The sequence below is a fragment of the Paroedura picta genome, chromosome 1 (assembly GCF_049243985.1).
Source record: "Paroedura picta isolate Pp20150507F chromosome 1, Ppicta_v3.0, whole genome shotgun sequence".
Lineage (NCBI taxonomy): Eukaryota > Metazoa > Chordata > Lepidosauria > Squamata > Gekkonidae > Paroedura > Paroedura picta.
Window position 1 is genome coordinate 22,237,470 of NC_135369.1, and position 26,299 is coordinate 22,263,768.

The 26,299-nt window shown below is 49.8% G+C and overlaps 2 protein-coding genes across 5 annotated transcripts in view; one reads left to right on the forward strand and one right to left on the reverse strand.

The window, feature by feature from the left end:
* Nucleotides 1–22,412, forward strand: part of NUDT17 (nudix hydrolase 17) — a 28,160-nt gene extending 5,748 nt beyond the window's left edge. The window contains exons 4-8 of one of the 3 annotated variants that reach the window (XM_077326801.1): nucleotides 26–51; nucleotides 455–547; nucleotides 1,762–1,860; nucleotides 3,510–3,646; nucleotides 20,833–22,412. In XM_077326801.1, the coding sequence (XP_077182916.1) occupies nucleotides 26–51; nucleotides 455–547; nucleotides 1,762–1,860; nucleotides 3,510–3,646; nucleotides 20,833–20,878 (401 nt within the window). In that variant the 3' untranslated portion in view covers nucleotides 20,879–22,412. Of the gene's footprint in view, nucleotides 1–25; nucleotides 52–454; nucleotides 548–1,761; nucleotides 1,861–3,509; nucleotides 3,647–5,190; nucleotides 6,178–20,832 lie in introns of those variants that run through there. The other 2 variants (XM_077326784.1, XM_077326790.1) reach the window with 2 other exon arrangements.
* PIAS3 (protein inhibitor of activated STAT 3) overlaps nucleotides 10,851–26,299 on the reverse strand; it is a 55,110-nt gene continuing 39,661 nt past the window's right edge. For both annotated transcript variants that reach the window (XM_077326744.1, XM_077326735.1), the window contains 5 exons: nucleotides 25,366–25,502; nucleotides 23,471–23,642; nucleotides 23,082–23,215; nucleotides 19,651–19,688; nucleotides 10,851–17,184 (listed from right to left, as the gene is read on the reverse strand). In XM_077326744.1, coding sequence (XP_077182859.1) covers nucleotides 16,912–17,184; nucleotides 19,651–19,688; nucleotides 23,082–23,215; nucleotides 23,471–23,642; nucleotides 25,366–25,502 — 754 coding nt within the window. In that variant the 3' untranslated portion in view covers nucleotides 10,851–16,911. The remainder of the gene's footprint in view (nucleotides 17,185–19,650; nucleotides 19,689–23,081; nucleotides 23,216–23,470; nucleotides 23,643–25,365; nucleotides 25,503–26,299) is intronic.

Below are 26,299 nucleotides of genomic sequence, written 5' to 3' on the forward strand. Positions count from 1 at the left end.
CTTAGATGTTTCTCCTCTCTTTCAGGTGGTCACATTGAACCCGGAGAACAGGTAATCGCAGAATCACAGAGTTGCTTTCCTGTTTGGACAGGGGAGGGGAGGTGAACAGAACAGACTCAGAAATGGAATCCTTGTCAAGATAGGTACAAATCCATATGGTGTGCTGGTAAAAGAGCAGGAGTTCAGCTTCTGGTTCGAACAGTTTCAAGTTTCTAGCCCTCATGGAACCTTGTAGCCATACACCTACCGAAAGCACGGAAAGCCTGACCAATGGTTGGGTTTACCGTGATGCGTCTTCCTCCCTACCGCCCACCCCCATTCTCTAGTGCTTCTAGAATCAGAGGTGTCCACCCACACTCCCTGTCAAGTCGCCCCTGTGGCTCAGCCCTGACTCCTCCCACCTTGTCCACCTGTGTTCCAGGATCTTCTCCAACCTGCTTTTTCTGGTCTGTAGTTGCTGGATGCTGGGCTGCGAGAACTGCGAGAGGAGACGGGCTTGTGCCTGCAGGACGGGGAGTTCTCCTGGCAAATGCTGGCCCTCTGGGAGGTGAGGCGTCCCTAGTGGGGGTGCCGGAGGGGAGGAGCAATGGCTCAGTGGCAGAGCATCTGGTTGGGGTGCAGAAGGGTTCAATCCCTAGCAGCTCCCATCGCACGAGCCAAGGTGATGTGGAAGACTGGGGAGTGGCTGCTGGTCAGAGTAGGCAATACTAATCTTAATTGACCAACAGTCTTTGGCATAAGGGACCTGTGTTTGTGTGTATTTACCTCTTGGCTGGGCCATGGCTCAGTGACAGAGCCTGTGCCTTGCATGTAGAAGGTCCTGAGTTCAATCCCTGGCATCCCCAGTTGGAAGGATTGAGTAGAAGGTGATGTGAAAGACCTCTGGCTGAACCTCGAGAGAATGGCCATCTATCAAGGGGATAATGCTGACTTTTGTGGACAGTTATCAATATTAGAACATGCCAGCGACATCAAACCACAGCAAAAACCATTCAGGGACGTAAAATGATGATACTCATAGAACAATCTTCAAGACGAAGAGTTGGTTCTTATATGCTGCCTTTCTCTACCCAAAGGAGTCTCAAAGCGGCTTCCAATCGCCTTCCCTTTCCTCTCCCCACAACAGACACCCTGTGAGGGAGGTGAGGCTGAGAGAGCCATGACATTACTGCTTGGTCAAGACAGCCCTATCAGGACTGTGACTAGCCCAAGGCTACCCAGCTGGCTGCATGTGGAGGACCAGAGAATCAAACCCGGCTCGCTAGATTAGAAGTCCGCACTCCTAACCACTACACCAAGCTGGCTTCAGGGCAGAAGCTAACAGTAGAAACAGCTATAAAAAACACAGTCCTTCTGTTCAAAGCCTGGGTCATGAGACCCAGTTTTGACTTGGTATCTTACCTCTCTTGGTAAGATAGGAGCCAAGTGAGCCTCAAGAGGGTGGAGGGCATTACAGTGGCAAGGGAGCCACCACCAAAAGGACCCAGTCTCCACTTGCAGCCCCTCTCCGTAGGCAGGCTCCCAGAGAGCAGGGCTCGGAAGGAGGAACTGAACCGGTGGGCTGGATGCTGTAGGGCAGGGGTAGTCAACCTGTGGTCCTCCAGATGTTCATGGACTACAATTCCCATGAGCCCCTGCCAGCATTTGCTGGCAGGGGCTCATGGGGATTGTAGTCCATGAACATCTGGAGGACCACAGGTTGACTACCGCTGCTGTGGGGCCTCCTCTCACGAATGCTGCTGTCTCTCCTCTGACCCACAGTCTGTGTACCCTCCCATGCTGAGCAGAGGGATGCCCAAGCGCCATCATGTGGTCGTCTACCTCCTGCTGCTTTCTCCCGAGAGCTACGAGCAGCTACAGGTGAGGCTTCTGGACCTTGTTCAGGGAGTCCTTCTCCCACGTCTCCCAGCTGTGCCCTTCCTCTATCAGAGGGTTAATTACTAGGGACCCCGGAGAGAGGGCTGAGTTGGGACGGGGGGTGGGGGTGGGGGGTCAGTGTTTTTACCTGGAACTGGGGCCAGAAAGCAGGGCCTGCCCGCTTATCAGCAAGGACGGCTGGAGTGAATGGATTGGACCAGAACCAGTGGGCTGAAATTAATTCAAAAGAATTTTCGGCTAAACATCAAGAAGAAGTTCCTGACCACGCAGTTCCTCAGTGGAACAGGTTTCCTTGGGAGGTGGTGGGTTCTCCTTCCTTGGAAGTTTTTAAGCAGAGGCTGGATGGCCACCCCCCAGAAATGCTGATTCTGTGAACTCAGGCAGAGGGTGAGAGGGTGAGCAGTGCTCGGACGCTGTGGCCCTTTCTTGCATGCCCAGGGAAATGCCACTTTGGGGTCGGGAGGCGAATTTCCTCTAGACCAGATTGGCTAGAGTTTGTTTGGGATTTTTTTTTGGGTGGGAGTCATCTGGGCATGGAATTGGGGTCCCTGTGGGTGGGCAGGTGGTTGTAAATTTCCTGCATTCTGCAGGAAGTTGGACTAGATGACCCTGGAGATCCCTTCTTCTGACTCTGTGATTTGATGATCCTGCATTGAGCAGGGGGTTGGACTAGATGACCCTGGAGATCCCTTCCAACTATGATTGTATGAATGGCACAAGTATAGTGCCCAGGGCTGTCTTCTTGAAAGGTGCTGGGGCTAGGCCCAGCCTCACCCCACCTGATCGCATCCAAGCTTGGAACCTAAACTGGGTTGGCTGCACTTGGTGTTTGGGTGAGAAGGCTGGAGTTACTGTGTGGAAGAGGGCAATGGGAAACCACCTCTGCTCATCCCTTCCCTTGAAACCCCACAGTCCTGTGGTTATCGGGACTCGGTTGCGACTAGAGAGCCCAGAATTACTATGATGCTGCTGATGCCGGGGCTCAAGCCTGGCTGGAATTCAGACGTTGGATCCTTTCTGCCCCCTAAACCTAGAAGGGTGGGTGCTTGTCATAAGAGCAGGGGTGTAAGAGAAAGGTACTCTGCATAAGCTCAGAGGTGGCCTGGGAGGAAATTCTTCGTCCCCCCCAGAGGCAGAGAGATAAAGACTAGAGTTGGCAAAAAGCATGATCTTTGGGTAACAATTGAAAGCCACTCTCGGCCAGAATTCTCCATGGACACAGTCTGGCAGTTCCATTCATTGGCATCTCTCTGCTTGATGCTCTGGGAAATAAGAGCAAAAAAGTAGTTCAGATTTAGAAGACAGATCCTGGTAAGGATGTTTGTTCTGAAAGAAACTGATGAGGGGGAGGGACTGTGGGTCAGTGGGAGAGCCCCTGCTTGGCAAGCAGGAAGTCACAGGTTCAATTCCAGGCATCTCCAGTTAAAAAGAGCAGTGGGAGGTGATGTGAAAGCTGAGAACCACTGGTTATTCCCTGTGTAGCTAGAATTGTGGTGTTTCTAAATTATGATGTGTGATTTACAGATGTTTTTTAAATTTTTGAAGTAATAAATCTTTGCAAGTTTTAAAAATGATCTGTGCCGCTCAACCTTTGGGTCCCTCACTTCCCTTCCAATGGGGTCATTTTCCAGGTGAGATTTAAGCCCGATGAGGCTGAAGTGAGTGCGTACACATGGCTGGAGCCCCAAGTCCTGGCCTCTGTTGCTGCGACGGAGGACGGCGCCAGAGACGCTAAGAAGGTAGCAGATGATCTCCCACCAGTTGTCAGGTATGCTCAGGAGTCCAGAAATCCAGGTGGGCAGCCATTCTCCCTACCATGTACTGACAAATTAGAAATCTGATGGACAGTGCAGGCTCCATACCGAGAAAGGAATAAAGAAGAAGAGCCATTTTATTATACCCCACTTTTCACTACCCAATGGAGTCTCATAGTGGCTTACAAACACTTTTCCCCTTCCTCTCCCCACAACACACACCCTGTGAGCCAGGTGGGGTTGAGAGAGCTCTGAAAGAACCGCAATTGGCACAAGTCCCCAGCTGGCTGTATGGTGAGAAGCGGGAAATGAAACCCAGTTCTCCAGATTAAACCACTGCACCACACTCATTCTTGAAGGCTCTAGTCCTCAGTGTGGTTGGAGAAAAATGACCGCTCGTTAACACTGGAAGCCCCGCTCAGCAGCAGTTTGGACCTGGGCAAGGTCTTGCTCTGTCCCTTATAAGATTACAGTGTCTACATTCCGCTCAGGATGTGAACAGCTTTGCTCGGGGCGGGGGGGGGGGGAATTACAGGGAACACTGACCTTCTAAAGCAGGGGTAGTCAACCTGTGGTCCTCCAGATGTCCATGGACTACAATTCCCATGAGCCCCTGCCAGCAAATGCTGGCAGGGGCTCATGGGAATTGTAGTCCATGAACTTCTGGAGGACCACAGGTTGACTACCCCTGTTCTAAAGCACACTGTACTCAGAATTTGCAGCTTGATCTGGAAGTAATATTCAGCCTGAGGTGACGGCAGCATGAAGCTCCCGGATATCTTCACTGAAACACACACATTTAACAATCCATTCTGAATGAAGCATTCACATGAAAGCTTTGATTGAGAAATATCTAGCGGTGCATGCCTGGTTCTAGGTCTCTCGTCATTTCCGAAAGCTTGGAAGATAACGCTCCGTAAAGTGGGTTTCTGGTGAAAACGCTGCATGTCCATCATCACACACACTGTTTAGAGCAGCCTTTTCCAACCTTTCGGCCATGGAGGATTCCCCTGCCCTGCCCCCCAGATGTTCCATGCCGCCAGAAGTGACATTCCCCACCCTCGTTAACCGGCAGACTCAAGGATGACCCGAGGGGGGGGGATCATAGAGTTGGAAGGGGCCTTGAGGGTCTTCTAATCCAAACCCGGGGTCTGAGCTATGTTAAAAGGACTCCCAAGGGGAATTACAATTCATTATTAAGGTCACACAGTGGGGGCTTAACTCCTTCAATCAGAAGTACGGATTAACGGGGGCTAAATCATATCCTATATTTTTACCCCTTCAAAAGAAGCCGTCAGGGTAGGAGCCAGCTTTGGGTGGGTGGGTGGCTTTTCATAGTCCTTAATTCTGTCCCGCTTTGGCAATCTCTGGGGGTTTCTACAGGGACTCGATTCCCAGAGGACACGTCTTCTGTGTGTCCCTGATGCCTCGGGGCGAGATACGCACCCTTCCGGTTGTGCCATCCTAGGCCTGGGTGGCTTGACTGGAGAACCAGCCCAGGGGTCAGTATCTGCTGGAGGGCTAACCCAGCATCCCCTTCTTTCGTCCTCTGGACCAGGATCACAGAACTGCAGCACGGCTCGGCAAAGACCACGGCCGTTCCGACCGCCACGTTCCTCAACACCGCTCCCCCGCAAGGCGAGGATGTGGAACGAGTCAGCACCGGGACCAAGTTTGCTCTTCGGCTGTGGCTGAGCACGTTAGCACCGCAAACAGAGTGAGCAGGAAAGCCGGCCGATGCGGGTCTGGAGAGGCAGATGGCCATCAGACAGGATGCTGGAACACGGGCGACCAGATGGGAGCATGCTCGGCCTGCGCTCCGGACACTCTCCGTTGCCAAAATTAAAGTTTCTCTTCTGCAGTTGCGACACATTCCCAGGGGGAATTGTGCATTTCAGCTCTACGGTGGCTGGACTCAGAGGCTGTAGGCCGACATGTGGAAGTGAGGGGCGGCTCATGATTCTGGGACTGCAGGAAGGGGGTGGAAGGCAGGCGGGGCTCTGTGCAGAGGCCTTTACCTCAGTGTAACTTTGCGAAGGATTAAAAAGCTGTGTCTTTAACACACTGCCTTAGGTGGGCTGCTGGGCTCCTGCGAGTGGTGAGGAAAAGACGAAATATATTTTGTGTATTTTGCTGTATTTAGTATACCGCTGTTTGGTCAGGGCCTGAGAATATTCTTTTTGTACGCCAACGATCAGGCCACTGACCAGGAATGACACCCACTGGCTTTGGCTTCTCCAAGCTTTAACCCCTGGGGCTGGTGGATTTAACCACCCACGTAGTTTAACCACGCCCCCTTCAAGGATCGCTGCCTTGTTGTGGCAAGGGGGCTTGCGTAGTTCAGTGAAGCTATGAGCTATGCCGTGCAGGGCCACCCAAGACGGACAGGTCATAGCTGAGAGCTCTGACAAAAGGTGATCCACTGGAGAAGGAAATGGCAAACCACTCCAGTATCTTTGCCATGAAAACTCTATGGACAGTTCCAATAGGCATAACGATATGACGCTGGAAGATGAGCCCCTCAGGTCGGAAGGTGTCCAATATGCTACTGGGGATGAGCAGACGGCTAGTACGAGTAGCGCCAGAATGAATGAAGCGGCTGGGCCAAAGCCGAAAGGACGCTCAGTTGTGGAAGTAACTGGTGGCGAAAAGACAGTCCGATGCTGTAAAGATTTTTATTCCATAGGAACCTGGAACGTCAGATCCATGAATCAAGGCAAGCTGGACGTGGTTAAACAAGAAATGACAAGACTGAACATCGACATTTTAGGAATTAGTGAACTAAAATGGACAGGAATGGGTGAATTTAATTCAGATGACCATCAGGTATACTACTGTGGACAAGAATCTCGCAGAAGAAATGGAGTAGCCTTCATAATCAATAAGCGAGTAGGAAAAGCAGTCTTGGGATACAATCCCCAAAATGACAGAATGATCTCAGTTCGAATCCAAGGCAAACCATTCAACATCACAGTGATCCAGGTCTACGCCCCAACCACTGCTGCTGAAGAGGATGAAGTTGATCAGTTCTATGAAGCCCTACAACACCTTCTAGAAGCAACGCCCAAAAATGATGTGCTTATCATCATGGGGGATTGGAATGCTAAAGTAGGAAGCCAAAAGATAACCGGGATAACAGGCAAGTTTGGCCTTGGAGTACAAAATGAAGCAGGGCACAGGCTGGTAGAATTTTGTCAAGAGAATACAATGGTCATAGCAAACACTCTTTTCCAGCAACCCAAGAGACGACTCTACACATGGACATCACCAGACGGTCAACACAGAAATCAGATTGACTATGTGCTCTGCAGCCAAAGATGGAAAAGTTCTATCCAGTCAATAAAAACAAGACCAGGAGCTGATTGTGGTTCAGATCATGAGCTTCTTGTTGCAAAATTTAGGCTTAAATTGAAGAAAGTAGGGAAAAGCACTAGGCCACTCAGGTATGAACTAAATCATATCCCCGACGAATACACAGTGGAGGTGACAAATAGATTTAAGGAATTAGATCTGATAGACAGAGTGCCTGAAGAACTATGGATGGAGGTTCGCAACATTGTACAAGAGGTAGCAACTAAAACCATCCCAAAGAAAAAGAAATGCAAGAAATCAAAATGGCTGTCTGAGGAAGCTTTACAAATAGCTAAGGAGAGAAGGGAAGTGAAAGGCAAGGGAGAAAGAGAAAGATACACCCAACTGAATGCAGAATTCCAGAGAAAAGCTAGAAGAGATAAGAATGCCTTCTTAAATGAACAGTGCAAACAAATAGAAGAAAACAATAGAATCGGGAGGACCAGAGATCTTTTCAAGAAAATTGGAGATATGAAGAGAACGTTTCATGCAAAGATGGGTATGATAAGGGACCAAAATGGTAGGGACCTCACAGAAGCAGAAGAGATTAAACAAAGGTGGCAAAATTATACAGAAGAACTATACAAGAGCGAGCTTAACATCCCTGATGACCACAATGGGGTAGTGACTGACCTGGAGCCAGACATCCTGGAATGTGAAGTCAAATGGGCCTTAGGAAGTCTGAGTAACAATAAAGCTAGTGGTGGTGACAGCATTCCAGTTGAACTATTCAAAATCTTAAAGGACGATGCAGTAAAAGTGCTACACTCAATATGCCAGCAAATTTGGAAAACTCAACAATGGCCACAGGATTGGAAAAGGTCAGTTTACATTCCAATCCCAAAGAAGGGCAATGCCAAAGAATGTTCAAACTACCGCACCATTGCACTAATTTCTCATGCTAGCAAAGTTATGCTCAAAATCCTACAAGCTAGGCTCCAGCAATATGTGGACCGAGAACTTCCAGAAGTACAGGCAGGATTTCGAAGAGGCAGAGGAACTAGAGATCAAATTGCCAACATACGCTGGATCATGGAGAAAGCTAGGGAGTACCAGAAGAATGTCTACTTCTGCTTCATTGACTATGCTAAAGCCTTTGATTGTGTGGAACACAACAAATTGTGGCAAGTTCTTAAAGAGATGGGAATACCAGAGCATCTTATTTGTCTCTTGAGAAATTTATATGCAGGTCAAGAAGCAACAGTGAGAACTGAACATGGAATCACTGACTGGTTCAAAATTGAGAAAGGAGTTCGGCAAGGCTGTATACTGTCGCCTTGCCTATTTAACTTGTATGCAGAGCACATCATGAGAAATGCGGGATTAGAGGAGTCACAAATTGGGATCAAGGTTGCAGGGAGAAATATCAACAACCTCAGATATGCAGATGATACCACTCTAATGGCAGAAAGTGAAGAGGAACTAAAGAGCCTGTTGATGCAGGTGAAGGAGGAGAGTGCAAAAGTTGGCTTGAAACTCAACATCAAGAAAACAAAGATCATGGCATCCGGCCCTCTCAATTCCTGGCAAATAGAAGGGGAAGAAATGGAGATAGTGACAGATTTTATTTTCCTGGGCTCCAAGATCACTGCAGATGGGGACTGCAGCAAAGAAATTAAAAGACGCTTGCTCCTGGGGAGGAAAGCTATGGCAAATCTAGACAGCATCCTAAAAAGCAGAGACATCACCCTGCCAACAAAAGTGCGTTTAGTCAAGGCTATGGTCTTCCCAGTTGCAATGTATGGCTGCGAAAGTTGGACCATAAGGAAGGCCGAGCGTCAAAGAATTGAGGCTTTTGAACTCTGGTGCTGGAGAAGACTCTTGCGAGTCCCTTGGACTGCAAGGCGAACAAACCGGTCAGTCCTAGAGGAGATCAGCCCTGACTGCTCTTTAGAAGGCCAGATCCTGAAGATGAAACTCAAATATTTTGGCCACCTCATGAGAAGGAAGGACTCCCTGGAGAAGAGCCTAATGCTGGGAGCAATCGAGGGCAAAAGAAGAAGGGGACGACAGAGAATGAGGTGGCTGGATGGAGTCACTGAAGCAGTAGGTGCAAACTTAAATGGACTCCAGGGAATGGTAGAGGACAGGAAGGCCTGGAGGATCATTGTCCATGGGGTCGCGATTGGTCGGACACGACTTCGCACATAACAACAAAGAATGGGATTTCTCAGTGGAATTCTTGTAGATGCTTCAGATTCTCTCGGTGGAATCCTCTGGGAACTCTTAGGAGTTGCAAGTGGATTTTTATTCCTTGTTCTATTTTTATTCCAATTTGCAGGTTATATTATAAACCCTTACCTTATTAGCTGCTCTGGGACTTTGGGAGGGGCAGGATACAAATGAAATAATAAATAAAATTAATAAGAGTTAAGAACATAAGAAGAGCCTTGCTGGATCAGACCGGTGGTCCATCTAGTCCGGCATCCCGTCTCATAAAGTGGGCCAACCAGTTTCTCTGGAGGGACCCCAACAAGGCATAGGGGCCGAGGCCTTCCCCTGATGTTGCCTACTAGTTCTGGGGTTCAGAGGTTCAGTGCCTCTGACTGTGGAAGCTCCCCTCAGTCACTGTGCCTAGTAGCATGACCACTCCTGGCCTGGACTTCTCTCTTCTCTTCTTCTCATGGCCTTTTGTATTTTCCAAAGGAAAGATAACAGCAGCCTTAGCCAGACTCTCTCAGGCTGTTAGGAATCCCTTTGTAACCAATCGCAAGTTATCTTCTGCTCTCCATCTGTACTTGACAAAGGGAACTTTGACTCTCCAAAGCCCATACCCCGAAATCTCATTGGTCTCAAACACGTTATTGAGTTTGAATCGAGCTGCTCTCCTGCAGTCCAGTATGAGGACCCTCTGAATTGTCCTCTGCTGATGTAAGCCTCTGACATTTTTACCAAAAAATTCAAAGTGTTGGTGGTCATACGTAAGCCTTAAACTTCCCTCAGTATGTCTCTCTTTCTGCCCCGCCCTGCTACCATTTAGCCTCATCAGTCAGAGAGCTGTGAAGTGACAAAAAGGTGGCATGAAGCACAAAACCAAGCCAGATCTGATGTGATGCACTTTCACTATTTACTTTAAAACATCACGTTCCACGTTCCCTAAAGCTCCATGGGGCTTATGACAGACTACAATAGCACATGGAGATTGCATTTTTGAAACATCCCCCCGAGCCTGGTTATTCGGGAAAATTTTGTTCGACCTTTTGGTAAAATACCACTCAAGTGTGGGAGCATGTAGGGGAAAAGAAACCACCCCCCAAAATGCAAGTATTTCTTCCGCTATACACTGTGGACCAAGTCCTCCTGTAGATGAGGAGGAATTGTTTTTGTGGAGAGGGGCAAGTTGGTAGAAAGAACTGAGCTGTATTATAAGGACTTCCCTGGTGCATCAACAACAAACCTAGCGAAACTTTGGGAGGGGTGGGATTACAATTCGTTATTAAAACCACACAATAGAGGCTTAACATCCCTCACTCGGGCAGAGGAGAGGACACGCAGTAATGGGTTTAAACTTCAAGTACAACGATATAGGCTAGATATCAGGAAAAAGTTTTTTCACAGTCAGAGTAGTTCAGCAGTGGAATAGGCTGCCTAAGGAGGTGGTGAGCTCCCCCTCACTGGCAGTCTTCAAGCAAAGGTTGGATACACACTTTTCTTGGATGCTTTAGGATGCTTAGGGCTGATCCTGCGTTGAGCAGGGGGTTGGACTAGATGGCCTGTATTCTATGATTCTAATCAAAAATCCAGATAACTGGGATCAAATTGTGGCCCCAAACTTTTACTCCTTCAAAAGAAGCCGTCAAGGAAGAAGCCAGCTTCTGGGTGGATGGGGGGCGTCTGAAGCCCTTAGTAACTTCTCAACACTACAGCAACCTTTTCCAAGATTTTTATTTTGTCTAAAAAGTAGTTTGCATATACACAATGCCCCCAAGCTTGGTAAAACAGACGGGCTTTAACAGATAATAAATAAACCAAGGAGAAAGGTCCAGTTTACACGAGGCCGTCCTTTTTGAGGTTTGAAAGGACACTGATAAAAATCTTGCCGAATGTTGGCTTTTTAAAGTCACCCCTCCCATGGCCCCAGAACGAGCGTTACTAATATGTACAACACATTCGAACAGCCGCTTAATTTGTACAAGGCCTTCCCTTCCAAACGCATCCTTCGTAGAGTGGGGCTCTGGAAGGCTGAAGGGCGGGGAGAACAAGGCCCTGGTTCCAAGACAGTGACTTGGCTGGAGCCTTTGAACGCACGAGGCCTGCAAGGTAGATTAATGCACTGGAGACAAGGGGAGATTACTTTTGAAAGTGCCCTCCAGACTTCTGGAATGTTCCAGCAGGGCCGAGAGCAGTGGGGGTCAAACTGTGGCCCTCCAGATGTCCATGAACTACAATTCCCATGAGCCCCTCCCACCATTCGATGGCACGGGATCAAGGGAATTGTAATCCATGGAGATCTGGAGGGCCACAGTTTGACCACACTGGCCTAGAGGAACAGAAAAAGGAGCCACAGAAGGGAAACGGGGTCTAAGAATAGGGAGGGTGGGTCAAGGTTGAGACAAACGGAGGGGGGTACACTAAAGCAGTGGTCCCCACCCTTTTTATCATCGGGGACCAGTCAACGCTTGACAATTTTACTGAGGCCGGGGGGGGCGGGGGATAGTCTTTTGCTGAGGGACATCGTCACCGCCGCCTGGGCCCCTGCTCCACTTGCTTTCCCACTGACGCCCCTGACTTCCCGCCGCCTGTAGGGGGCACTGCCAGCAGCAGCTGCCCAGTGCCATGCTGAGGGGGAGCCCCAGCCATGGTGGCCGTCGGAGAGCACCAAAGGTGAGCTGGCAGTAGAATGGCAGGGCAGCCCCCGAGGCAGTAGCCATTGAGGAGGACAAGGAGGAGCCGCGGCCAGGTACTGGTCTCCGGACCGGGGGGTTGGGGACCGCTGCACTAAAGGCCCTGCACCTAGTAGTCCCGCTTCAGTCTTTTGCCAGTTCTAGGGGTTTTCTTGCATGTCCACACAGAGCTGCAGAGCTGTTATGGACCCTGCAAATCATGTCAAGAGCTGACACAGGGTTCTACAGCCGTATCCTTGTGGGCCCACTGCCTTCAACTGGCGCTTTGAGACATTAACCACCAGCAAATGTCTAGCAGGGCTGGACGGAGTAGGCAGGCAAGGGACACGCTTACAAGGTCACAGGAGTACTTTCCATCACTCACATTAATAACAGAAGCCCCAGACCAAGCGGCTACTCTTTGCTGGGACCCATGTGCTCTCCTATGGCACTAGCGCCCCAACCCAGCACGGCCCCCCAAGGCCTGACTCTCTTTGGCCTAGATTTCCAGACTCTTCACCTCACTGAATCAGGAATGCAAGCGTCCTTAAAAGACAATCCCATCTCAGAACTAAGCTTCTCGAGCCACCTAAGTGCATTTTGAAACGCAGCCTTGCGAGCGCATCACTGACTTCTACTGCATCAGGGTGGCAGCACCTACCAGTGGCACCGCCTGCTCCCAATAGTAGCAGCTCTCAGGCAGAGTAGGGCCTTCTGCCACGCTACACCAGGATCCTCCAGCTGGAGAGGCTGACGACTAAACTTGGAAGACCCTCTTAAGTCAACGCTTACTGTCCTAGCTAGAATTACCAACTCTGGTTTGGGAGATTCCTGAAGACTTGGGGGAGGGCCGAGGACTGGCAGCAGAGTTTGAGGACTGAGGTCAGCCACAGCGATGTGCCGCTATACGGTTCATACCCTGACATTTTCCGGGGGGAGAGCTGATTGTCAGCGGTCTGGAAGTCAACTGTAATTCTGGGACATCTCCAGGCCCTACCGGGAGGCTGGTAACCCCAACCTCTCCCCCCTATGCCATGTTGGTCTCAAACTAAGCCCAAGTTCTTTGGAAACCCCTCAAGAACTTTGTAAGTCGATGGTCATTAATTTTGACACAGAACAGCATCTCTGCGCAGGGACGCAATACGCAGCCTGTATCCCCACCCTGGTGCACAAGCCGAGCCTCGATGTCCCAGTGAGCCCAGCAGCAGAATAGTAAATACCCCAGGGCACTTGCTTGTAACCTGCAAGAGACGCCTTGAGCAGCTGGTGCACAGGGTGCTTCCCCCGCCCCTCACAAAGTCATTAGATCAGGGGGGCCAGAAGTGCGCCTTAGGAACCTGACCACATGATCCGTCGTGTGGGGGAGAGAGAAGGGGGAGGTTTCTCTCCAGCCCACAAAAGGACTTGAGACTGATTTGTTTTGTGTTGGGAGGGCCCAGGGGCTCAACTGCACATGGCCTCTTTCCATGGGTCATCCAAACAGCCGCGCAGGCAGGAAAAGTCATGCCTGCGCGGAGCGGAGCCTGAAGTAACTGCTGGTGAGGACTCTGCTCAACCCAAGAGCAGCGCCAGTTGAACATGAGCCGCCGGTGGGCTGAGCCACATGCTCCTGATCCATTCTTCAACTGCCGTGCCACAGCAGGGGGGGGGAACGCTTCTTTTCCAGTCTTCTCAATGGTCTCCCTTGAGGTCAGGCTGGGCTGTGCTTCCTCTCCGGCCTTTGGCTTTTCAGACCGTGCTGGAAGGGTGGTGTGCGTTGCCAAGCACAGACGACCATCTGGGGGGACCATCTGGCAGGCTGTTATACCTAGCTCGTGACTTTGAGACACACTGCTGGGAACAGGCTCTCCCTGCAGGTGCCGTCTCTCTTTTGTATCCTGAGCCATTTGGATCCTCATCTTTAAAGGTAAAGGTATCCCCTGTGCAAGGACCAAGTCAAGTCTGACCCTTGGGGTGACGCCCTCCAGCGTTTTCATGGCAGACTCAATACGGGGTGGTTTGCCAGTGCCTTCCCCAGTCATTACCGTTTACCCCCCAGCAAGCTGGCTACTCACTTTACCGACCTCGGAAGGATGGAAGGCGGAGTCGACCTTGAGCCAGGCTGCTGGGATCGAACTCCCAGCCCTGTGGGCAGAACTTTCAGACTGCATTTCTGCTGCCTTACCACTCTGCGCCACAAGAGGCTCTCTTTCTCATCTTTAGCACCAAGCAAGATTCAACCTAAGCCAGATCCTGGCCAACTTCAAAACCAACCTCCATTTTGCCTCCTTAAGCAACCAAACAAGGAGATGCTGCAGTTAGTGACAAAATTAATGTTTCCCTCGAGAAGCATGACACGGCACCGATCTCGCGTGGTCGACAAGTGTGAAGCACAGAGACTGTGAGTAAGAAGATGAGCATTACAAACTGCCAATGCCTGTATTTTAACAAGGAGGCGTCTCTGCAAATCTCTCCTCCCAACACTAAAAAGATGGGTCAACAGGCTTTGAGAATACAAGAGCAGGTCAACGGTGCGATTTGGGAAAGGAAGTAGCTGCTACAAACTTAACACGCACACACACACACACACACATATATCTATACACACAAACAGAGAGTACACTTAAATACATAAATAAGTTGTGCAATGGACGATGCGCTAACCCACCCACAAGCACGCACCATGCGCAGGCAGGAAGGCGCAACCTTCATTTAGTCCTCATACAGTGGGGGGTGGGGGTGGGGAGGAACCGGAAAGATCTTTGGAGTTTCGTATGTACAAAAACTGAAAATATAGATTATTATAATATATATATAGATAGATAAAGATATCATTTGTTCTCTGTACACGTTTGGTAGGAAATAGCTTAAGGGTGGGGAGGGGACTTCAGGCCTACCGCTTAAAAAAATACATTATAGTAACAACGGGCAAGACCATGTAGAGTCGTGGGTCACAAACGGGGATGAATGGGCAAGAGTTTTTAAAAAACACTGTTAACCCAAAGGGAAATGTGTAGGGCTGCTTCGTGCCCGGCCACGCTGGGTGCTTTACCGAAAAATCAGATATGCAGGAGGCACAACTCAAATGACACTTGTCCAGATCTACAAGGCAGTACTGCCAGGGGCAGCCAAAGTTTTCTGGGCTATGGGATGAACACATTTGTAGCCAAAACTCTTTTGAAAAAAACGTCTTCGCATAACAGTCTGATTTCCACATGCTGACGTGCATGGGCTCTTCTTGCAAACCATCGCTTCATAAACCAGACCTCTGCCTATCTGCTGCCTTTTCTCCAGCCCCAAATCCCAGTCCCTCCCTCCGCATCATCCTCTGGCTTGGTGCGCTGCGTGGGCCAAGGGAAAACAGAGAGAGAGACCGCAAACAAACCTCTTGTGAGCACAAATGGCCAACACGCCATGGCTGCTTTCACACAAAGATAATTCTCCGTGTAGGCCTCAAGGAGCCAGCTTGGCGTAGTGGTTCAGAGTGGCAGCTTCCAATCTGGCAAGCCAAGCTCAATTCCCCGCTCCTCCACATGCAGCCAGCTGGGTGACCTTGGGCTAGTCACAGTCCTGGTAGAACTGTTTCTCTCAGAGCTCTCTCAGCCTCACCTACCTCACAGGGGAAAGGGAAGGCGAATGTAAGCCACTTTGAGACGGTAGAGAAAAGTGGGGAATAAAAAACAACTCTTCTTCATTGCTACTGCACACGATGACGCATTTGCGGTGGCAACGAAGGGTCTATGCAGCTGTTTTCTTTTCCTCACAAGGCCCTGTGGCCACCGTTCCCTCCTCTCTGCATGAAGGTTTCTTTTAAAAAATTAGCAACTGTGAACTCTGTGAAATTTTATAACATTTAGAGCCAGCGATTCCAACCACTTGTCTGATCGAGGGAGCTTTGGCTCTCGAAAAGTTTCCCCTAGACATCTTGATTTGGAAGCCTTGGTGGTTAGTGAGACTCCCGTCATGCTAAGCGGCGGGTACTGTGGGTAAGAGAGGGGAAAAAAGAGAGAGTGGAGAAAAGGGCTACACATGCCCAGTGCCAGCCTCTGCCCTGCAGACCATGGCTCTTTAGGCTGGCAGGGTCATACCCTACATAACAGGGGTAGTCAACCTGTGGTCCTCCAGATGTCCATGGACCACAATTCCCATGAGCCCCTGCCAGCAAACGCTGGCAGGGGCTCATGGGAATTGTAGTCCATGGACATCTGGAGGACCACAGGTTGACTACCCCTGCCCTACACTGTTTCAGAGTCTTTCAGTGGCTGACCGGCCCAACAAACACGCTGCACTGACAAACTGCGGTAACAGTAAAGACATCAGTATTCGGGTTTAGGGGAACCTAGACTGGGAGACATGCACACGACTGCTGACTTCCCCAGGGCTCTTCACCGGGCGCACATTTCGGTCTCAAAGAGTGCTGTGAAAACTGGAAAGCACGCACAGTTTAGCGTCGGGCTAACTTGGTCCAAAAACAAGGTATCCTCCTCCTTCCTGGCTTGTGCCTGCTGTATGGCCACCACCCTCTGAGCTGTTGACATCCTGGGTGCTGATGCCCCCAAACGTATGCCGTTTACAGACAAGAACAGCTGGATCAAACCTAAGTGCCACCGTTTTAGCAGCACTCTGCATCAGACTGTGCAATGCCGTGCGACGGAAGCCTTGGTTTTGCACAAAGAAGTGCTACATTTTCCAGAGATGGTGCGCCTGTCTCGATAGTTTTGCATGAGTCGTTCTGTTTCCATTAGGCACCAAGACCCTGTCCAATAACTGCTGGAAACCTCCTTTCAGCAATCGCTGAAATCTCGCCAGGCATTACCTACCCACATCCAAGCCTTTCTCTCAGACACCAGAGGGGCTAGAAACATGATTGTAAAATAAACTGATGAAAACAAGAGATTCTCAGGGCACCGAATTCTGCAGCCGGTCCCAAATTCCACGTTCTTCTGAATCTCATGCAGAATATACAGAAGACACCTAGTCCAGAATGCCAGTCAGAAAAGATTCTCCCTCGGTTCATCTCTTTCCAAGCTGACTTGAGTAAAATCCGTATTTTTTTAATGCGCGTCTCTCTGTCGGGGAGGACCAAATCTGCACCAGAGCAGAAGGATCTGTTTCTTCGCCACGGTTTAGTCTAGCGAGATGATATCCGGCCGGCAGCTTGGCAAGACAGGGCTGCCCCCGACCGTGCTGTTGTGCCCGTGGTTCTCCCGCAGAGCTGCAGATGGAGAAGACACCACGCTGTTCAGGCGGCCGCTGGAGGGGGACCCGACCGTGCCGTGGGACCCCACCACGACAGGAGCGAGCGGGTTCATGAAATGCGGAGAGGGGCCACGGTACTGGAAGAAGTGGCTCAGGGTGTCCTGCTCATCCAGGGAGGTGATCACGGAAGGGCTGTAATGCTGTGGGGAGAGGGGGAGGAAGAAACAAAGGAGTTACTTCCCTTTCCGAAAGGTACCGTGCAGAAACAATGGCAAAGGAAATGACCAGGGATTTACAGAGGCCAAACTGAACACATTACGCAGGTGTTATCTCCTTAAAGGAACAACAGAAAGAGAAAGTAAATTTAGCTGGGCAGAGCAGATAACTTGGACAGGAGAGTGGCCCAGGGAGAGGAGATGACTGAGAAGGGATCTGATAACCATTTTCAAGTATTAAAAAGGGTGCCATATAGAGGATGGAACAGAGTTGTTCTCTCTTGCCCCGGAGGGACGGACCAGAACCAGTGGGATGAAATTAATTCAAAAGAAATGATGTTGGGTTAATGATAATCACTCAATGCCTAACCTACCTCACAGGGTTGTTTGTGAGGATAAAATGGTGATAAGAAGACTGTTGGTTAGCCACTTTGGGTTTCCAATGGGGAAAGGAGTGGAGTATAAATGAAGGGAATAATATAGATAAAGGATGCTTACAACAACGCACGAGCCCATCATAATCACACAAAAAAATGAAAACCTGCCTTACTTGTGTGCAAACTGAATTACTGCATTGATTCACCAACTATGGTTTCTTCAAGCAGGTCATCACTGGATTTCTTAAACAGTTCATCTATGTAATTCATCAGCCAAAGGTTGCACTCCTGGGTCAAGTCTGCACACAATAGATAATGCACTTTCAATGCACTTTAGAAGTAGATTTTCCTGTCCTGCACAGGAAAATCCAGCTGCCAAAGCACATTGAAAGTGCATTATCCTATGTGTGCAGAATGGGCCCTGGTTTAGAGAGTTACAGTGCAGGAAAAAAAACTGGAAAACCAAGTAGGAAGCCTCCTTTCTCCGGGGCTGAAGAGAATTTCTACCCCTGCACAAATCAACCTTGATTATAAGCAAGCCCATGTTGAACCAAGTGCAGAGAGCATGGGTACTGCAGGCAGCAAACGGCTCCAGGGGTAACACCCACACTTTGGGGAAAGAGAGAATACTAATAGCTAGTTCAAGTGTGGTGTGTCTCAAAGGCCCACCCACAGCATCCCCCCGGAAAGAAAACGTTCGTAGGCTATGCCTCTGTGCCCCGCCCCAAACACAGGCTAAGCAGTCAGAACACTGTTTTTATCCCGGGAAGAAGAAAGGGGGATGCTCTGTACCAGTTTTCCAAAGCCCCACAAGACCCCTCCCTACCACTTTCCTACCCCCTTCCCCTAACTCTAGCAGGAAATCAAAAGGTGTTTAGTCTTTTTTAAATAAGTGGCATAAGTCTTTTTTCCCCTGAATTAGATGTTCAAAAGGAGAAGGCTAAAAAATTACTGAGGCACAGTTCACATGGCTCAACTCAGAGGGAACCAGGTACAACTCTCACTGTTTGGGGAGATGAGGCAACTGTTGCAGGAACCTCTGGGTTTTGTGAGCAGCAAATGGCTCCTGAGAGAAGACAAGGCAGGGGAGAGAGGAGGCTGGACAGCAGGAAGACAGATGCCCAGCAGGGACAGCCCCCAGTGCCCATGCAACAGGCTGACCTCCCTCTCCCCAACTTTTCGAAGCCACATGGTCTCAGTCAGTCTCATCTCTTCCTATGGTCCCAAGCAATGTTTCCTACCAAGAGAAGCTCTCTAAGAGCCGAGACGTGCCAGATGTCAGCTCTTCCGCAAACACATCCCAAAAGTGTTGGCCACCCGCTCAAAATCAACCACCTTGCAAGACCCTAAGTCTAAGCAAGTAACACAGTTGGTTTCATTTCCAAAATAAGGAATTCCTCACTTCAAGAAGGACGTGGATATAATTGAAAGGGTACAGAGGAGAGCGGCGAGGATGATCTGGGGCCAAGGGACCAAGCCCTATGAAGATAGGTTGAGGGACTTGGGAATGTTCAGCCTGGAGAAAAGGAGGTTGAGAGGGGACATGATAGCCCTCTTTAAGTATTTGAAAGGTTGTCACTTGGAGGAGGGCAGGATGCTGTTTCCGTTGGCTGCAGAGGAGAGGACACGCAGTAATGGGTTTAAACTACAACGATATAGGCTAGATATCAGGAAAAAATTTTTCACAGTCAGAGTAGTTCAGCAGTGGAATAGGCTGCCTAAGGAGGTGGTGAGCTCCCCCTCACTGGCAGTCTTCAAGCAAAGGTTGGATACACACTTTTCTTGGATGCTTTAGGATGCTTAGGGCTGATCCTGCGTTGAGCAGGGGGTTGGACTAGATGTCCCTCTTGGGGCCCAGCAACAGATTGTGCTTCCTTTTGAAAAGCTCGGAGGGCTGGTTAAAGAGCCCTGGATGGCCTAGATGGCTAAACGTGGAGGAGGAGAAAAACCAGCTCGCTCCCCCCCCTCCCCCGCTGTCGCTCTACTGATCTGATGAAGGAATTGAAGGAAGGCTGGGGGAGGTGAGGCTATGGAAGAGAGGAGAGCGAGAGTGAGAGAGAAAACCAAAACATACCTGATTTTCACTTTGAAGGAAGGAAAACAAATCCAGACCTAGAAAAATGAAAAGGGGAAACATAATCTTAATGGTAAAATAAACATATTGGGGAGGGGAGGGGTGGGGTGGGGGGGTGGGAGGAAGGCAGGTGTTAAAATAAAGAGGAGTGGGATATCTCGGCGAGGGCAGGATGTTCTGAATTGGGTCCCAGGTCCCCACTATCCATTTGGTTGGGGGAGGGCCTGGAGATGCTAATCGGAGACTGTTTGAATGTAAGCCTCGGCCACACAACCCCTCTGCTGCTCTGAGGGCAGGGGAGAATGTACATTTAAACTGGACCACAGTGCGGATCTGTGGGTGAGAACTTTCCATGCTTTTAATGGCGAACACTACAGGAAGCAGGAGGGAGAAGCAGGGACTCAAAGCCAGCTATAACACGCAGCTTTAGGAGAGTCTCCAGAAGTGCCAAAGCATCTCTTGCAAGTACCACAAGGCCTTTCTCAGTGAGCCGGACTGGGAGTTGAGGCTAAGCTAGAAGGCTCTGCGGCGGGTTTTTCGAAGCCCATTTCTATTGGCCGCCCATATATTTCTTTTAAAGTGCAGCTCTGTTCTCTGGGGTTTCGACAACTTAATACCAAAACAAATAATGCGGTTAATAATAAAATTAAAGAATGCATGAAGGAGAAGATGAACGCAACCTCGAGAGCCCCCAAACTGCTTGGGACTCTCTCAACATTCACGCAGGAGTGTTAAGGAAGAGCAACTTGGAATGTGTGCAGAGAGCTTCCTTCTTCCTACCAAATAAGCACGGGTCTTTCCTGGCTCAGTGTTCTGGACAGTAAGCCTTCTGGATAACAGAACAAGAGTCAGCTTGATGTTCTACAAGGCATCAATAGGCATGTCTCCGACTATAGTTTTCTGCCTGCAAAAGGCTGCTTTCCACTGGCTGAGCGGGAGGGATTTTTACCCTCTTTTTCTTCTTCCCTGTCCCTTTAGACCCTTCCCTATGCTGCCTGTGAGTGTCCACCGACTCTCCGGAGTGTGTTTATGTGCTGCTGCCCAAGTGGGGGAGTGGGAAAGTGAGCCCTGGACAAGGTTCAGAGGATGCCGTTTGCAGTCCAAGGGTTGCATCCCCCCCCACTAGCCAAATGTATTTCAGCTTCTCTGATATGCTCTGTCTTTGCCTCTTCTACTTTCCAGGCTCTGCCATCTCATCTCATCTCCCTGGACGCACATTTCCTTATGAAATGCCCCAAACAAGCACTGTGGAAGGGCAAGCTATCATGAACCTCCGCATTCAGAGGCAGACCACCTCAAAATCAAACAAACACAGGAAGTTGCCTTATGCAGAATCAAAGAATTGCTCAATATTGCCCACTTAAGACAGGCAGAGGCCTTTCACGTCCCCTCCCATCTGGTCCTTTTAACTGGAGATGCCAGGGATTGAACCTCGGACCTTCTGCACGCGAAGCAGACTGAGCGCCTCTCAATTGCAGTGACAGGAGGCAACATTAGAACTTGGGCCTCCATGCCTTGTTGTTGGCCCTCCAGAGGAACTAGTTGGCCACTGTGTGAGGCAGGATGCTGGACTAGATGGGCCACTGGTCTGATCCAGCAGGGCTCTTCTTAAGTTCATAAGACAGAAAATCCCCCGCAAAAATAACATCAACCCCCTTAGTAGTAACCAACAGTATTCTGGCATTCTATGACGGTGATATGTTTAAAAAAAAAACAATTTTGGTACTGCCCATACAACAGAGCATCCCAAGAAACAGAATTCTCTCCTTCTGTTGTGTTTTTTTTTAAGCCTCCAGCCCTGAAAGTTCTGCAAACAGGCTAGAAAACATGTGAAGAATGGCTGGAAAACCCTTATTCAGCTAAAAGGATGGGGGGTGGGGAGATCAATGGTTTCCCCACCAGGACTAGCAAAAGCAAAATGGGGGGGGGGTGTATGCAAAGGAGCTTCATCTATACAGATCAATTCTTTTGTGGAGTATGCTCCAAACACATGACACAAACAACCACATCCACAAAGCGTATGCATCCACATAAAGTTTACAGAAATTAGTTCGCTGAAGGGGGAAAAAAAATGTGGAATCTCAAATGCAGCAAAGCTACAACACAGACACGGAATGGAACAGGTGTTAAACTTTTCTTCAGCGGGCCTCTGGCTTTGAAAGCAAAGTTGGGACGGCTGATAGGGACGTGACAGAACAGAAATCCAGGGGCACCAACAGGTATCCCAGCATGCACTTCTGTGAATCAGAGCTCACTTCTCCAGATGGCCCAGCAAGCTCCGACTCTGGAAAGCTCACACTGGGAGAAATGGTACTAGATCTTTAAGGCACCCCTGGACTTCGCTTTCATTTTGCTCCAAGAGACTAACACAGCTAGCCCTCTGGAGTTAGAAGAGGCAGGCCCCCTCGGGGGGCACCTTGTCTAGGGAACGCCCTCCCCACCTCCCTGCTGCCCAGCTTCAGGAACAGGGCAAAAATGTATGTGTTTTACCCAGGCTTTGATTTGGGTAAACTGGATTGTTATGCCGCTGTTTCTGCTCATTTGGACTAAGGAGTAGTCTGTTTTGTAAAAGGATTTTAGTCCTGTTTCTGCTTGTAAACTGCTGTGAGAACCCTTCTGGTTAATAAGTACCGTATAAATATATTTCAAATAAACCAGCTTTTAAAAATCCCATTGTGGGCAGCCAGCTCTTCTCCCCAGTTTCTCGGCCAGGTTTCCCCCAACTGCGTTGCTTAGAGAGGCTTTCCCAGCTGACCTGGCCAGGCTAGACTCCTCAGCTCACCCCAAACCGACTAGTACCCATTTCTGCAGCTAAAGGTTTGATCTGGTAAACTGGTACAGAGCAAGCCCTGCGTCCGACCTGGAAGTCAGATACCTTCCTAATAGCGGAAGGGGTCTTCTGCTTCCCTCATCAAGCTCTATTTCGGTCGGCGACTCATTAAGAGCCCGGGGAGCCAAATAAGACAGGAGGTGGTAGGAGATGGGAGCCCGACGATATCACCAAAAATTCACAGGACACGCAGCCAACACAGGTTTGCAAGGAGCCACAACCACCTCCAAGGATCCAGGGGGGGGGACTTTTACAAAGTTGTGCATTTATCCAGTCACAATCCTGTAGGAGCAGGTTGATTAGCGAAAAGTATTGAGGACTAGAAACTTTGGTTAACTTATTTGAACAGCTGCGGGGGAGGGAATCACTGCTCGTCGGCCTGATTAACGGTGCAAAGAGCCTTAGAACCGGCTTGACTACAAACTGTGAGAAGCATTAAAGATGCCTCTTGATACCTCCTTTGTTTCAATCAAAAATCATCCTGCAGCACGGATACCGGCGGTGCTCAGGCCTGAGGGCCAATTTCTTGTCCCTCTGTAAAAAAATTCCTGAAGATAAAACTGAGGCAGACCCTCAGACTGAGAAAAGAAGCCAAAATTACCTTGCATATCTGAAGGGACCTGGTACGAAGGGTGGTAGTCGGGGATCGGAAGGCTGGACAGGTAGTCGCTACCGACAGCTGCCATTGGGGGGCTCCGCAGGACCGAGGACGGCTGGTGGTCGGTACTTAAAACCCTGGAACAAAAAACGTGGATGATCAGACCCACAAGAGGTCATGTAGGCTGCCCCCACAACTTTATATTGGGCCAAAACTGGAGCAGGTTTGGGGGTAACATCTGCACAGCACCTAACCATCCACTTCTTGTGTCTTCCCCTGTTTTGTTGCAGTCGAACCTTGTTTGGTTGGCATGACAGGTTGGGGGAACCGGCAGCCTAAGTGCCTTTGCGATCGGCTTAAAATGGAAGGCCCGAACAAAGTGGTTCCCGTACCCCTTGGGTCCCGCCGCAGACGGAATGGCCGCTGTGGTGACAGGGCACTGCTTTTTCGTGGGGGGCTCCTCGTCATCGGAAGAGCTGTCTAGCGTCAGGTCGATGACCTCCACTTTCTTCTTGCTTTCAGCCATCTGCTTCCCATCCGGGCCCACCAGGTACAGGGAATTTGCTGCAGAGAGAAGGAAAGGCGGGAGGATCAGGGCAGGACACAGCCGATGCGGCATGAGAGCTCGAGGGCGATACCCTGGAGAGCTAAGAGCAGGAAGTCTGGGCAGTGGAAAGTATGGTCTGGAATTCAGTACAACAGGATGACTCCGGAAGAGCATTACACAAGTTCATGAAGGAGGAAATATCCCATTGGTGGCTGCTAGCCATGAGTGAAAGGAGAACCTCCACATTCAGGGGCAGTCTACTTTCTCAAGACCCGTCAGTGGAACGCTAATCAGAAAAGGGCTGTTGGCTTTCATACTACTCCACATCTGGGGCTTCCCAGAGGGTTTGTGCAACTGTGGGGGGAGATGGCGGGGGTCACTGAATTCCCAGCCTGACCTAGTCAAATAGTTCTTGCATCCTTACTAACCATGCCAGCTAAAAAGGAACTTGCATCTGATCCCTCATTGTTGGAAACAAGCTGCAGCACCAAAGGAACTTTTATGACAAATCCAGCAGGTCTCTGCCCATGCCTTTTCCCTCCTCTCAATAGCCACAAGGGGCCTCAGCTGTTTACAAAACATATTGCCTCTCTTCCCCTTAACAACCAGCCGTAGCTTAAGACCTTAAAAAGCACCCACCCCCTAGCCCTATCCTATTCAATGCATGCGTATCTTCCTCCAAGGAACTCAGGGAAACATACACGGTTTTACCTTCCACACCTGCACAAACCGGTCAGTCCTAGAGGAGATCAGCCCTGCCTGCTCCTTAGAAGGCCAGATCATGAAGATGAAGCTCAAATACTTTGGCCACCTCATGAGAAGGAAGGACTTCCTGGAGAAGAGCCTAATGCTGGGAGCGATGGAGGGCGAAAGAAGAAGGGAGCGACAGAGAATGAGGTGGCTGGATGGAGTCCCTGAAGCAGTCGGTGAGAACTTAAATGGACTCCGGGGAATGGTAGAGGACAGGAAGGCCTGGAGGATCATTGTCCATGGGGTCGCGATGGGTTGGACACGACTTTGCACCCAACAACAACCTGCTTCAAAAGTCAGTCAGGCTGCTAGAAAACAACTAGCCAAGATCACCCAGTAAGCTTCAGGACCAAGTGAGGATTTTGAAAAATTTAGCCCCACAAGTCTAACCACTAAGGCACACCAACTCTCCTTCAATGAACAGGCAATGTGGGTTTGCCCTGATCAACACCGCGGAGAAATGCCAGAGCCATGTGGCAAATCTCTGTGCCAGACATGACTTCACCACCTGGAACAAGGGAAGTATGTAGCTCTTCCTTCTCAAGAGGCCTGCCGCCATTCAGTAATGCTTTTCCTGCCCCATCTGGGCCTCCCCTTATTCGCAGTTCTTGGGGCCCCGCACGCTGCTTGTGTCTCATCTTAACTTTCCACGGCTGTGTCCCCCCCCCATGCTCTGCATGCCGAACAGCATCACTTTCTTTCATATCCTCCTCGCACCCTCGTTTTCCAGGCGCTGCCTTTCCAAAGTTTCCTCACTGGGTTCTCCGTGAGGGTGCGAGGAAGCTTTGAGAAAAAACCTTGCAGGCAGCCAACCAAAACAAGGAAAAACATCTGTGTGAAAAAACACCTTAACGTACATCGGGAATCCTCCAAGGAAGGATGGCGCCATGGCTCTTTCCTGTGTCAAGTGTGTCCCTGAATTGGTAATGTTCCCATTCAAAGAGGAGCAGCTGCCCATGACCCATGGGAAACAGCCCCGGTTCCTCTTACCTTCCACCCCGTTGTAAGCCGACGGCTGGCAAACCTCCTGGTTTTCTTTCTTGGGCTTCATGGGGCACCAGGAGCCGTCTTCCATGAACTGGATCTCGTCACAGTCCGTGACCGAGTTGAGAATTTCCATGAACAAACTGAATAAAACAGAACAAAACAAAAATGACTTCAAGCTGGGAAAGCATCCTAATCGTTTTTTTAAAAAAAGGTGCTTGGGGAATTGGTGGGGGAGGAGGAGAACAGGCAGACGATGGCAGAAGGCCACCCCCATGCTAAGGTACAGGGAGGCGTGGCAGTTTGTACAGCCAAAGCTGCGGACTGTCCCGAGACCAGTTCTAAGCAAGTCCAGTTTGTCTTGTAAGTGAAAGCCCAGAGATGGCAAATGGCAATTGCGCCCATTCAATCTGCATGATTTGTACAGGCCAAGCATCTCCTTGTGCCTCTATAAGCACAGACACCAGTTGCAATGTATGGCTATGAAAGTTGGACCATAAGGAAGGCCGAGCGTCAAAGAATTGAGGCTTTTGAACTCTGGTGCTGGAGAAGACTCTTGCGAGTCCCTTGGACTGCAAGGCGAACAAACCGGTCAGTCCTAGAGGAGATCAGCCCTGACTGCTCCTTAGAAGGCCAGATCCTGAAGATGAAACTCAAATACTTTGGCCACCTCATGAGAAGGAAGGACTCCCTGGAGAAGAGCCTAATGCTGGGAGCGATCGAGGGCAAAAGAAGAAGGGGACGACAGAGAATGAGGTGGCTGGATGGAGTCACTGAAGCAGTCAGTGCAAACTTAAATGGACTCCGAGGAATGGTAGAGGACAGGAAGGCCTGGAGGATCATTGTCCATGGGGTCACGAGGGGTCGGACACGACTTCGCAATTAACAAGCACAAACACCATGCCAAAGCCTACAAACCTCCCTAAGGCAAAGAGGAGGC